The sequence below is a fragment of the Ochotona princeps genome, chromosome 17 (genome assembly GCF_030435755.1).
Source record: "Ochotona princeps isolate mOchPri1 chromosome 17, mOchPri1.hap1, whole genome shotgun sequence".
Classification (NCBI taxonomy): Eukaryota; Metazoa; Chordata; class Mammalia; order Lagomorpha; family Ochotonidae; genus Ochotona; species Ochotona princeps.
This window is the reverse complement of record NC_080848.1, coordinates 39,466,774-39,480,932: the sequence shown is the minus strand read 5'-3', so window position 1 is coordinate 39,480,932 and position 14,159 is coordinate 39,466,774. Positions and strand designations below refer to the sequence as shown.

Genomic DNA, 14,159 nt, shown 5'->3' with positions numbered 1-14,159 from the left:
GTAAGTCTTGACGTTAAGATCCACCAGCTTGCAGATGGCCGATGGAGAGACTCACACAAGGACCACGGGGCCAGACAGGTGCCTCCTGTCACCCTGTACCCCAGGAGCACACCCCTCACCCGCTCTGCCCTTCCTCCTCTCCCTTCCCCAAGGTCCTGTCACTCTCTTTCCGGCTCTGCTTCCCTTTGGCCAATAGCCATGCCAGAATCCATGGGTGCTCAGGGCTCTCCAGACCCTGTGTGGAACGGCTGGGAGGCTGTCAAAGGGGGCATCTCTTTCACCAGAGCCCCTGCTTGCCCTGCAACCCCAGAGAGCGCCAGGAAACCCACTCCCACCACAGCCGGGAGCTCCAGGCCACGGCACAGCCCGAGAAGGCAGGGAGGATGTGCAAGCGCCAGCGACATAGCTGAATCCGCACATGTGCAGAGCTGCTGGGGACCCCCGGCAAGCTCTTTTCCTCAGATGGGGTCCTCCTTACCTTGTAGGATGGGATCTCTGTGCCAGAGGCCTCTGCCTGCACAACGATGTAGGCGTGTAAGAAATTGGAGGCAATCATGTCTGGGACAAACGGCGTGTTCTCTTCTTGGAAGATGATGGCCACGATGTCGTTGCCAATGTGTCTCTTTCTCTGCAGCTGAACACAAAGCATCCAGGTGGTGTAAACCAGCGAGGAACACCCCGCAACCAGAACAGACCCGTACAGGGATCACCTCCTGGCTTTACCTCTTACACAGAATCCCTGCAAGCCTGAGACCACACTCTCCAGGCAGCTGTCTCCTCTCTTGGGGAAAGATGCTCACACTTTGCCAAGCTCTGATCCAGGGCCAGCCCATTGTAGAGGGGGGGCAGCTCTTGCCCTAGCAGAGCAGGTAAAGCCAGCTGGGAACTCTTAGAGGGCCACCAACTGGCAAGCCCTAAACTGGCTGCTGCACAGACAGTTCTGCACAGCTCTGGGGATGCACAGATTGGTCTAATCAAACAGCAATCCCAGAAGGCTTCCTGGAGGAGGAGATGAGGGTGCCGAGGGTCTTGATGGGAATACGAATGAATAAGGATGAGAAAAGAGCCTCCTACAGGTCACCTGGCTTGGCAGGGGTGGAGCAGGGCTGGGAGGAGGCGGGGTGTAGAGGAGAAACAGCCCTGGGTCAGTGCCCAGTGCTGTGGCACATGATCGCGGCCAGCCACCAAGCACTTCCTGTGGGTCACATGCTGGGCTGCCCACAAACCTGCCTTCCAGTGTTCAACCCTCCCTGTGCACCAGTGAGGTGCCCACCCATGTTGCTGCTCCTCCAGGAGGCGCGTTGCTGCAGGCAAGCCCTCCACTTCAAGTTGCTCGTCTGCCGAGCACCTGCCTAGCACCGAGCATCGCGTCAGGCACTTTGAACAAACCGCCTTACTTCTGCCCCGCACGTCCTCCCCTTTCTTAGCAAAAGAAAATTAATATTTACTCAGTCCCCGCCAAGAGCCATGCTCAGTGCCAAGGTATACTTCCCAGCTCAAACACCAGAGACTGAAAAGGCCCTGCAGAAAGGGCCTCAGCCTTGGCTGGGCAGCAGGGTAGGGCACCGCGGGGCACAAGACAGCAGGGCATGCACTCTGAGAAAGCCCAAGATGGCACCAGCGGAGTCTGGTCCCACCTGCTTCTGGGCCACACAGGAGTGTTTGGGAGGCAGATCAATCACTATTTCCTTAGCCAAGTTCCTACTTTCTTAAGAAGCTGGGCATTATGTTGGCAAGTTTGCACCTGTACTAGGGCCCCAGTTGCAAACACAGAGGTCAGAGTCTGGGCAAAGGCCCAGCTGCCCTTCTGATTTCTCCAGACACTGTGGCAAGGGGCAAGCAGTGGGACGGGGCCAATGGTGTTGTAGCCAGCAGGAAGCAGCTGCTGCTTCTGGAAGGCTGCATGGCTGTCACAGCCACATGTCCGAGGGACAGCAAGAAAACACTGGAAACCAAGGTCTCATCCAGGCCCTCCTGTCTTGGCTCAGCAAGGACTGGCCACCGGCCCAAAGACAGGCATGGCTGGAGCGGCGCCTGCATAAGCTGGGGACAGAGATGGAGCAGCTCTCCTGCAGCCACAGTTTTTACGTGGCAGCGGCTGGAGGGGCTCCACAGTCATCCAGGAGCCTGCACACTCAGGGGCTGCCATGAAGGGAACCTGCCACCTGTCATGTACCAGACAAGCCCCATACTCAGCCCCTGGGGCAGCAGGGGTTGCCATCTCCACCTTACAGACAAGAAAACTTGAGGGCCCTGGGTCAGCCAGCCTGCTTGGAGTTATACCCCGAAACAACCTTCTGTGGTCCCATCACCAATTCTAACCCCCATCCTATAGGATCAGGGCCCCCAGGCTCTGTTCCCAGCCTGGCCCGGGGAGACCCCCCCCCGAGAAACTCATAACACCAGTTCTCCATCCCTCCCAACCCCGCACCCTACACAAGGCCTGGCCTCTTGGCACAGGCCTACTGGGATGCATCTGGCCTGCAGAGGTACAGCAACAGAACAGGTGATTGTTCTATTACAAAAAGGGGGAGGGATGCAGCCCCTGGGAGCAGGTTGGGCAGGACCAGCCTTCACCAGAAGTCCCTGCCAGATGCCCTGAGCTGGTTACCTGCTGGGTGTCTCCCTCCGTGAATGGCAGCTTTGTGGAGACATGAAACATGATTTCTCTGTCCCGGAAGGTTGTATACACTGATTCCACGCCTGTCTGCCCATGCATCACATCCAGGCCTCCACGGAAACTGTGGGTGAAATGGGGCACAAGTGAGGGGAGAAGAGGGTGAGAGGCAGGCAACTTGCTCTGACCATCCCTGGGGTTGCAATGGCAGGTTGGACAGCGGGGGGTCAGCCCATGGGTAAAGCAGCGTCCTCTTGCCCTGGTGTTCTCATCATTGCTTAATAGGCAAGGGGGTGGGCGTTTGGTCCAGTGACTAGACACCCTGTAAGAGGTCTGTATCCCATAGCCTAGAGCCTGAGTTCAAGTCCCAACCCCTGCTCCTAATTCTAGCTTCCTGCCAGTGCACCCTGTGGCAGGCAGCAGGTGATGGCTCAAGGGGATAAGTCCTTAGATGGAGCACCCAGCTCCTGGATTCAGCCTGATGCAGCCCTGGTTGTTGCCAGCATTTGGGGAGTAAGCCAGCAGGCGGAACACATCCCTCTGTCTCTGCCTTTCAAATTAAGTAATTTTAATATTAAAAGACAAAAGGCCAACTGTCCACATCAAGCCCTGGCTGTGTCCCCTCCACACCAACAGTCATGTGAGAAAGGGGACTGATCACTGACAATCCCACCTACATGCCAGTCCCAGGTGCCAGTGTCCTCCCAAGGATGGGCACAGGCCTTTGCACCCTGCAAGACCAAGAGCTGGGACAAGCAGCGGGACCTCCGGAGTCAGCCAGTTCAGGGTGGCAGGTGCTGGATCACTACACAGCCAGCCCCAGTGGAGAGCACGGGGCTCTCGGGAGCCCACTCCTCCAGCCACGTCTCCACAGACAGCAAAGGAGAGAACGAAGGAAACCCAGGGCTTCCAGGAGCTGTCCCCTGCCTTGACAGAAAGCTGGCTGCCCGTCCTGGGCCACAGTCGCCAGCAATGGTGAGCCAAGGCAGGCACAGGATCCTTGGAGAAAATGCAATAGGGGGTGGGTGTGCCAGGGCCTCAGCTCTGCCAGGAAATCAGCTCAGCCCAGCGAGGCAGCCAGGAGACCAATCCTGCTACCTGCTCCAGCCACTGAGTTGGACCAAGATCTCAAGTGTCCACTTCGTCCATCCTCCGAGTCCTTTATCTAAAACAGCAAGAGAGGATCCGATCTTGGGGCCTCTGGGCTTCATACACTGGCTCTTACCAACCCTCAGACCCACACTCTTGCACACTTTAACATCACAGAAGTCAAGCTGTGCCTTCCAATGACGGTGTCTCACCGTCAGTCAGGGGCAACCCCAGTGACAACACCTGTGCCTGAGTGTAGCCGCAGCGGAAGCACCTCCCACCCTCGCTCTGTCTTCACCCTGGTATGATCCTCCTCTCCCTTTGCACGAAACTGAGGCTTACAAAGGCAGAGTCACAGAATCACAGAGCTAAAAAAGTGAAAGGTAGAGTGGCTGGGTTTTTAGCCCAGGGGTAACTGACTCCACCCAGCAGCTAAGGCCTTGAAAAGGAGGAAGACGGAGCAAGAGGAACAAGGAGAAGGAAAGAGAAGACAGAGCGAAGCGGAGAGAGTGGAAACCGAGCTCCCTCTGCACACCAGGCCCTGGGCTTGCATGCCGCCATGAGACGTTCCTGTTGATCCGGCTGCTGGGCCAGGGGCCAGGGCCAGGGGTGATTCCAGAGCCCTGAGCCACCTAGTTAGCCAAATATGCCTTCTGCCAAGGGAAATCAAGTGCTGGAATTCTCCAGGAAGCAATTCCAATATCCTTTCTGTGCCTCCACAGCATCGCAGGCCATCACATGCAGCTTAGGAGATTTGCATCAATGCTTAATGACGATCCGTTCCTTGCGCAGTATCTAAAAATGGGTCATTCTTTCCCCAGAGTTCCCAGGGCTCCTTTCCTTGACTGCCTGGCAGCTAAGTGACAGGGAGGACAGATTCCTTTCACTCTGTCCAAGCCAAATCTAATCAGGAAGGCGCACAGAGAACGCAGAGACGTCCTATTGTGGATCCCAGGGCCAAACATCAGTGCCTCCCAAGAGGCCCTGCAGTGGCGGATTATCTGCGGACTTCCAGCTCCCCAGGGGTGCAGGTGAGGGCGTGCCGAGCAGATGCTACAGTCTGGGCTCTCTGACGCGGGTGTCTCTTCCCAGCTGTCCACCGCCTGCCTTTACCCGGAGCCTCATGGATAGAAATGCAGCTAGGGAGCCGCTGGTGTCATGGAGTGGCATGTGAAGCCGTCACTCACAAGGCCCACATCCCAAAGAGTACTGGTTCAAGTCCTGGCTGCTCCGTTTTTAATCCGGCTCCCTGCTAATTGGCATGAGAAAGCAGCAAACCCTTGAGCCCTACATGGTGGAGTTCCGGGCTCCTAGCTTCAGCCCATCACTGGCCATTCCAGCCACTTGGGGGTGAGCCAGTGGATGGAAGATCTGTCTTTCCCTCTCTCCCCTCCCACCTTTTCTAATGCTCCTGGAGCCAAGGCGGGGCTGCAAACCCACCCTTTGAAGTCCTGCAGCGTGATTGTGTCCCCCAGCAAGTCCAGGAACTCCTTGAAAGCTGGGCTCTCATCGTTGTTCCCAAAGAGTTCCTCCTCCAGGGTCTGGAAGAGAAACAAATGGGAACAGCAGTCAGGAAAAGCTTACATTTGTCCAGGAATCCCTGACCCCTAGCTTCCTCCGTAACTCTCCTCTGCCAGAGGAGAGCGGCCACATGGAGGCCACTCAGCAGAGCTGCGTGTTCAAGGTTGTTTATCGAGGTCCTCCTGTCTGAGCAAACCTGCTGGTCATTGGAAAAGCCAGGTTGAGGCAGAGGTCTCAGCTCTGACGCCAGAAACGGGACCCACACACAGACACCTGAGGAGAGGACTCCCAACAATGAACTGCCACCAGGAACACAGAGCTCTAGACAGAAGTACGCTGTGATCAAACCACAATGAGATACTGCTTCACATCCACCAGCGTGGCCGTCACGAAAAGAAAGACACTAGCAAGCATCGTGGAGCTTGGAAAGAATCCGAACTTCGTTTTATACTGGGTGGGAATCACAGCAAATGGAATGTTCAGGAGTGGAGGCTTGCCTAGCAGTTAAGGCACCTGTTGGGTGTGTCTGCCCCCACTGTGAGTGTCCAGTTCTGGATCCTGACACCAGATCCCTGCTAATGCAGATGCTGGGAGGCAGCAGGGATGGCTCGATTGGGCTCTTGCCACCCTGTGGGAAAGCCTGGCTCCCACTTTTGGCAGGGCCCGGCACAGCCACTGTAGGCATTTTGTGGGGGGCACAAACTAATGAGTGAGGATATGAGGGTACTTTCTCTGCCTCTCAAATAAAAAAAAAAATTAAACTGAATAAACAAATAAAACGGTGCAGCCACACTGGTTAGTAGTCCAACATAGATTCATCATACAACCCAGTAATTCCAAAATCCACCCAAAAGGGTGCGTGCAAATATAAGCAACAATGCATTTCAGAACAGCCAAGTGAAGACATGGACACCAAGGGGGAGCTCTCCATCCATGGGGAGGCTGTTTGGCCACAAACAGGCCTGAGGTTTTGATCCGTGCTACCACACGGGTGAGTCTTGAAAACCCATCTCAGTGAAGGAGGCCACACAGAAAGGCCACCCACTAACCACATGAGATTCCATTGACCAAAGTGCAGACCAGACAAATCCACAGACAGGAAGTGGATTCGTGGTGACCAAGGAGCCCAGGGCAGTAGAGTTACTGCAGCCGGCACTGCACTGGGTTTCACTGGGGACTGGTGAACCGTTCCAGAATTAGACGGGGATGATCACCGACCCACTCGGTGGCCACATCACAAACCAGCGAGTCGTTCACTTCCTGGGCTATAATTCACATTCTACTGGGATCGCAGATGAGATTCTACATCAATTCAGCTCCTTTAGAAAAAAGGCTGAAATTCAACAGGCAGGACACATTTCCATTAGAAATGGCCCAAAGACACGGAGGGGCTTTTCACCCAGAGGAAACACAGGTGACAAATTAGTACAGGGAGCCACGTTCCACACCACAAGCCGTGGAAGCATTACGAAGGCCTTAAGGAGAGACCACCAGCCTCTATTTGTGTGGCTACAACAGAAACCACACTGGCTGTCGACACGGCACGGAGCGCTGGCTAAGGAAACAGGTGCTTGCGCTCCTGCTGAAACCCTGCGTAGAAATGTCCCCAGCAGCTTTCCTGGGCACCTGCCACGCTGACAGCCTCCCAGGCATCCTTCAGTGGGTGCACGGTTACACAGACCCAGGTGCACTTGTGACGCAGTGACCACTCAGCAATAAAGAGACCCTGACTCTTAATATACACAAGCACGCGGATGTTATGTTGCTGAGATGGATGGATGGATGTTGCTGAGATAAAACAGCTGATCCCAGGGCTGGCGCTCTGTGGCACAGAGCGTGCACCCATCACATGGGAGGCCAGTATCCCACATCAGAGCACTGGCTTGAGCCCTAACTACTCTGTTTCCCATCCAGCCTCCTGGGAAGGCACTGGGTAAAGGCCCCGCCAGCCATGTGGGAAACCCAGATGGAATTCCAGTCTCCTGGCTTTGGCCAGCTGTTACAGCCATTTGGGGAGCGAACCAATGAATAAACAATCTCCCTTTCTCTGTCTTCCGTCAATAAGTGTGTAACACAGAAACAAAAATAGCCAGTCCCGATAGGTTAAATGTATATAATGTGTACATGTATAAGTAAAGAACATTTTTGATATAACAAAATTACACATAAAACAAGTTTTTTTTAATAGTGATGCTTTTTGAAATTGGAAAACAGATGAGCAGGCTGCCTATTTAGGGACCGGAGCGGGGAGGAGAGCAGGGAGAGTGTGGGAGAGCAGACCACCCCACAGACACAAAGACCCCCTGCAGTGGTAGACTTCCAGCTCTTGACTAGGGAAACTACACTTGCCATAGTTACACAGCAACATGCATAGCCTCCCCCCCACACGAGCAGGGCCAGTGTTAGGGAAGCATGAGTCAGGCCTGGACATTGCATCACCGTCCATGCCCTAGCTGTGACATTGTGCACAGCCCAGTGCCAGAGCTTCCTCTGTACCTACCCATGCGGCCACCTGTGAGTCTATAGATGCCTACAAACCAACAGTCTATGGCGAAAAGACAGCAAAGCTGAAGATAGCAGCGAGCTCTGTACATTGTGTCAGGCTCGCAGCACCACCGGCCAGGTCTGATGAACAGCTTGGCCTCCAGCGGCAGGATCCACAGACAGCAGCATGCTCTGCACACATCTGTGGGGCCACAGTGACCCGCTGCACGCAAGGACATGCCCCTCTCTCTGTCCAACCATGTCCAGGAGCAATTCCCAGTAGGTGTTTCCGCATTGCCTCCCTAACACCTGCCTCACAACAAACAAGACAGACCCCTGGCTTCCAAGCCCTCTTGGGTAGTAGAATCCAGCAGATGCCAACAGTTTTATCTTGGTAATTTGACAGTATTTCATCTCAGAATCACTCTCCTTTCATAGCAAGTGACACTAGCTTTACAGTTTGAACAGTAATTTATCATTTCTCTCTTTAAAGATGTATTGATTTTTATTCGAAAAGCAGCTTTTACAGAGAGAGAGAAGGAGAGACAGAGAAGGTCCTTCATCCACTGGTTCACCCTCCAAATGGCTGCAAACAGCCAGAGCCGAGCTGATCCAAAGCCAGGAACCAGAAGGTTCTTCTGAATTTCCTATCCCACTTCCATTCAAGCTCCCTGATAATGGCCTGGAAAAAAGCAATGGAACATGGCGTGCATCCTTGGGCCCTGCCACCCATGCGGAAGACCCAGGTAAAAATCTTAGTGCCTGACTTCTGCAACCTTGACCATTGCAGCTGGAAGAGTGAACCAGCAGACCTCTTTCTCTCTCTTCTTCTTCTCTCTATAATTCTGCCTTTCAAATAAATAAATGAATATTTTTTAAAAAAAATTAAATGAATGCATTAACGTTTTTCCAAAATATTTTAAAGTAGCACTCATGGAATACACCCTGTGATAAAGTGCTAAATGTGTTTTGCAAAGGTGTTTGGGGAACGCTGCTTGATGATGAGGGTCCACAAACTATGGCCCATGCACCACACTTGGCCTGCTGCCTCTTGGTTTTTAGGATTTAATTCCTTTTTAAATTATTTGAAAGGCAGAGTGACAGAAAAAGAGGGAGACAGAGATCTTCCATCAGCGGATGGAATGACCCCCACCTTTGACAACCAAGGCAAAAACAGGAGCCAGGAACTGCCCCCAGATCTCCCATGCTGAGATCTCCCATGCTGAGTTCTTCTGCCTCCCCTCCCAGACACATTAGCAGGAACCTGCATCAGAAGCAGGGTACTCCATCACATAAGCTGGTATTACAAGTGGCCACTTAACTCCCTTGCACCCCAGCACCGGCCCCTTTCTATACCTGCAGTACCACTGGAAAATGTCAGGGTAGTCCATTTACCTGCTACTGGTGGCAGCTTTTGCCCTACCAAAGCAGAGCTGAGCTACTGCAATGGACACTCCAAGACCCACTAAGCCTGAAACAAGATGCTATTGGTCCTTTACAGCAAAAGCTAGCTGATCCCTGACCAATAGCACACCACAGAACCATCCCAACTCTCCGGGAGCATCCCATCTGGCCCCAATCATGAGGTCTGCGTGTGAGTGAGCAGCTGCCTCCCGCCCACACCTGCTATTGGTGAGCCTCGTAATATGAGGGAGATAGTTTGTGAGGCCCATCTGATGATTTTTACTTACTACATTGTTATTTTCTCAGCATTGCTGACACAATACACAATCCCATCCTCCTCCCTCCCTGCCTCTACTAAAGTGTCTTGCTTGTGACATTAGCATTTGTAATAGCCCCAGAACAGTGCGCGTTCTGGGGCCTACATCTCTCCCCCGGGTCATACCCGGTCTGACATCATGACTGGTCATCCACTCTCATTCCGGCCTCAAGCTCCACCATGAATTTGGGGAAGGCATTGCAGTCCCCTGCATCCCTCATTTGCCATGTCCAGCACACGCATGGCAGTCAGCAGCACCAAGGAAGCTTATTTATAACCCAAGACTGGCACAGGGCTTTTATACAACACACATTCACATCAAGTGCCCTCCAGCTGTAGGTCTGCAAAACCAACAATCTGCCTAATTTTTTTCTTTTCAAAGAAGTTTATCAGAACCCTCAGGACCCGCTCCATATCGGGGACCCTGAGATGACATGGGGGCGCGTTCCCCATTGCTGGAACTGGGGTGGTTGGGAGGCTTTCCCGCTGTCTACCCACCTCCACAGATATAGGAAGAAGACAAGCAAGGTGTGCAAACAGTGGTCTTACCCACTTTCCCCTAGTCCTCGATCCTTCCCACCATAATCAACTGTGTAAACATCATCAAAAGTAAAATGGAAAAAAAATTTAATGTTTAAAATTAAAGATGTTTATCTTCCCAGCTTCCTCCTGTCCACCCCCCACAGCAGCATCAGGTATGTGAACAACATGGATGGTGGATGCTCACTGTAATGTTACCAGAACCCACGATAAGAACATTGCTTTGGCAAACGTTACAAGTAAGAAACTTTAATTGGGTGGTGGTGCTGTGTTCTCTCAGCAGTGTTGTGCAAAATGAAAATCTAATATGTGAAAACAATCAGAGCGGCTCCATGAATTGTCTCCCTCGTATTATGAAGTTCCCCAGTGCTGGCCTTTCAGATCCCCAACTCTGCCACCTCATTAGATCGTTTTTAAGTGAACACGTGTCCCCTGTGGTCTGACATCTTCAGACACGGAAACCAGTTACCATCTGGCCTAGAAAGATGCCATCCTGCTAAATGTGGTAGACAATACAGGGAAGATGCTACCAAGTGGCCACTGGCATGGGCCAACATGCTTCTCCATCAAGAGTTCATGGAATACGGGGGTAGTTACACGAAGAGCTGTGCTGGGCTCTCAGAGCATGCAGAGAGGCGGGAAGCTGTGGAACCTTCTCTCTTGAAAACGAGGTGATGATATCAGCGTGTGCGGCCCAACAAAGGGAGGCACACAGTGCGAAAGAGGTTGGCAGTTCAAGACGCTGAGCTCAGCACGCCAGGGTGGGGGGGATCTTGAAGCCTTCAAGATGCCCCACTCAGGCCACTGGCTCACTGCACCAGTATATCATGGAGCACACTCTGAGAAACCTCCTCTCGACTGACCAATCCCGTCTGTGAGTGCCATGGGACCCAGGGTGAGCGGCTCCAGTGGCAAAAACCAGAAGCGAAAACCAGCCAGTCAGCTGCCCTGGTGGAAACACTTCCAGCATGCCCGATCTCCAGCTGCCGCTGTGACATTCCTGCACACACACAGCTGCACAGAGGTGCCCACGGCAGGCTCAGTACACCACTGCGGTTTGGGGCAAAAGCAAATCCCCAGCTGGCTGGCTGGGGGTGAGCATGGGAAGAGTGGCCTGTGCTGATCCACTTCTTCCACCTAACCTGATTCTGCAACTGTGAAAGCTGCTGCAGCACCCAAGGATGTGCAGGCCGTCTTGTGGGGAGCAGCCTTCCTCCACGAAGACCCTACCACCTGCGGTCCAGTTCAGACTGTGAGCACTGATGGTTATACTAGGCATGTTCAGGAATCTCATTCATGATGCCCACATCGTGGCCCAGCAGGTTCAGCTGGCAGCCTATCAGAACAGCATCTTGAGCCCCAGCTGCTCCACTTCTCATCCAGCTCCCTGCTAATGTGCCTGAGAAAGCATCTGGGGGTGGAGGGAGGGTTGGGGGGGACACATGGTGGCACTTCATGCTAATCCTCTGCCTGTATGTGCCAGCCTCCCATTCGGGTCCTGGCTTGTGTACAGCTGCTCTACTTCCAATTCAGCTCCCTGGGAAAGCAATGGAAGATGATTCAAGTTCTTGGACCCCTGCACTCATGTGGGAGACTTGGAAGAGGCTCCTGGCTCCTAACTTCAGATCGGCTCAGCTCTGGCCATTGTGGCCATTTGAGGAGTGAATCAGCAGATAGAAGACCTCTCCATCTCTCCTCTCTAAAATCTGCCTTTCACATTCAAATAAATACATCTTTTTTTAATAAAGAGAAGAAAAAAACTGGAAGACAGTCCAAGATAACTGGGCCCCCGCTCCCACTTGGGAGACCCAGCTGGAGTTCCAGCCTCCTAGCTTCAAACCTGGCCCAGCCCTGTTCACTGTCGCCATTGGGGAGGTGGAGGTTCTCTTTTTCTGCCTCTCTCTTTACCTTTCAAATAAATAGAATTTGAAAAATAATTTTAAAAATTAAAAAAAAAAAAAAACCTCATTTGGGGTTTCTGTACCGCAAGTGGAAAGGAAGAGTCCTGGGGAAGGAACCATAGGATGGAGCTGCCCGGATGGGGTCGTGGCACTTACCTGCCTGGCTTTCTGATAAATGACCCCAAATTTAAATGTGTTGTTGACGTCATGCTCATCATAGGACACGATCATCTGGGAGGCCTGGAAAACGTGGGAAGCAAACCAGGTCAGTGCTGCTGCGGTTCAGGAGGACAAGCAATGCGGGGGGACCATAACTGCTGGGGTGGAGACCCCAACGCGCACAGTGGAGTGGAGGGGAAATAACGTGAGACCGTCAGGACGCACCTCCAAGGGGCTCACGCTTCCACCACCTGGGCCTCCCCCACAGCACAGCCCCTCAGTATCCATTCCACTCCTCCACTCCAGGCATGTGAGCCACGCGTGTACTTCTGAGTGGCCCAGCAGGACAAGGGCAGCTGACCTGGGCAAACAGCGCAGCCAGAACCCCAGGGGTCAGCCACCTGCCTCTGGTCCCATGTTCACCTCTGCCAAGCAGTGCTCATGCGGTTCCGGGGAGTCGCTGCTCCTGCCCAGACTGCAGCCCCCATGTCCACAAAAGCCCATTGCTCTAAGGAGCACCCCAACACCTGCTTCTCGCTCTCTGTGACACTTGCTGGAATTGGCGTCTGGGGCTAGAAACCCCAAACTCCACCTGTGAGTCTCTTGCTTCTTCCCAGGCAGCTCTGAGATAGCGGCTTCCGTTCCCTGGGACTGTCTCCTCATCCATTCAATGGAGCTATGTGGTCACGAGGATCCAGTGAGAGCAGGTTAAGAACATGCTTGGCGCAGAGCAGCTGTCAGTAACACTGTCACTGCAATCCACACACAGAAAGGCCAGAGCTGAACCAGCGTGTGGGGAGAAAGAAGTTGTGGATGCCATGCAACCACCCTCTCAGGAGACACAGGAACTTGCAGAAGGGACCAGACAGGACTTGCTAACTGGTGTCTGTTGCCACACACTGCACAGGGAGAGGTACTAGGCCATGGCACCCTTCTCAGGAACAATGGCAGCTTTGCAGATTTTAAAAACACATGCATGGGGCCTGCACAGTAGCCTAAAGGCTAAGGTCCTCTCCTTGCACGTGCCAGAATCCCATATGGGCACTGGTTCTAATTCTGGCGGCCCCACTTCCCATCTAGCTCCATGCTTGAGGTCTGGGAAAGCAGTCGAGGACGGCCCAAAGCCTTGGGACCGTGCACCTGCGTGGGAGACCAGGAAGAAGCTCCAGGCTCCTGGCTTCAGATTCGTTGAGCTCCAGCCATTGCAGCTGCTTGGGGAGCGAATCAACAGACAGATCTTCCTTTCTGTCTCTCCTCCTCTCTGTATATCTGACTTTCCAATATAAATAAATAAATATTTTAAAACACATGCATGCATCCTCGCCAGATGAGCATCCCAGCTGGATAACACCGCCTGTCAACTGAGGAAACCATGAACACAGAGCCGCTTTTCCTGCAGTACCAGGGCTGGGTCCTTCCAGGTCCCAAAAGAACCACACAAAATGAGCGTGCCTGGGTGCTGTCAGTGGACATGAGTGACCCCTGGCCGGTCCAAACCTGCGGTTTCATCAACCCTTCAGCCTGAGGCGTCAGTGTGTGGTTAAGCCTCACTAATTCAGCAGGAACTGTGAGGCAGGGAGGTCAGTGTGGATGACAGGGAATGTGCAGGGTAGAGTAGTGGATTACTGGGCAGGGTGGACAGGTATTCAGCAGGTGTGGGGGTGGGCAGGGACCACACAGGTGCAGCACCCGCAGGTAGGTTAGAGCTGCCTCTCAGATGGTCACACCGGCCGTGAACCCGCAAGATGATAGCTCCAATGAGTCATCATGTGTCTCGGCCAGGCCAGGGGTCTCTCTGCCCCACCAACACATTTGGTTCCTCAGTTCCTGGTTGTCAAAGTCGCGACTCAGAGCAAGCCCAGCAAACCCCAGCCATCCTCAGTTGCCACCCCCAACACTGGTCCCCCACCCAAGCACAGGAGCACAGCTCAGCCACCATCCCCGCCCCCTGCTGACCCTGCGGCTCCCAGAGAGACAGACAGCACCCTCAGATTTCCTCCCGCAGATTTCCTCCTTCACTGTTCATAGGTGATGGATGTCCTGTCTCCCCCTGATGGCTCTGGAGTGGGCTTGTCCTTCCTGCTCCCCTCCCCAACCACACTGCTAGATCAGAACGGGGGTCAAGTTC

General features: G+C 53.5%; 1 protein-coding gene across 7 annotated transcripts in view; it reads right to left on the bottom strand.

Annotated features, from left to right (window-relative positions):
* The window catches only part of RAP1GAP2 (RAP1 GTPase activating protein 2), a 171,573-nt gene that overhangs the window by 14,719 nt on the left and 142,695 nt on the right, over positions 1–14,159 (bottom strand). For all 7 annotated transcript variants that reach the window (XM_058676118.1, XM_058676122.1, XM_058676120.1 and 4 more), the window contains 4 exons: positions 12,029–12,112; positions 5,147–5,247; positions 2,612–2,741; positions 479–634 (listed from right to left, as the gene is read on the bottom strand). In XM_058676118.1, coding sequence (XP_058532101.1) covers positions 479–634; positions 2,612–2,741; positions 5,147–5,247; positions 12,029–12,112 — 471 coding nt within the window. The remainder of the gene's footprint in view (positions 1–478; positions 635–2,611; positions 2,742–5,146; positions 5,248–12,028; positions 12,113–14,159) is intronic.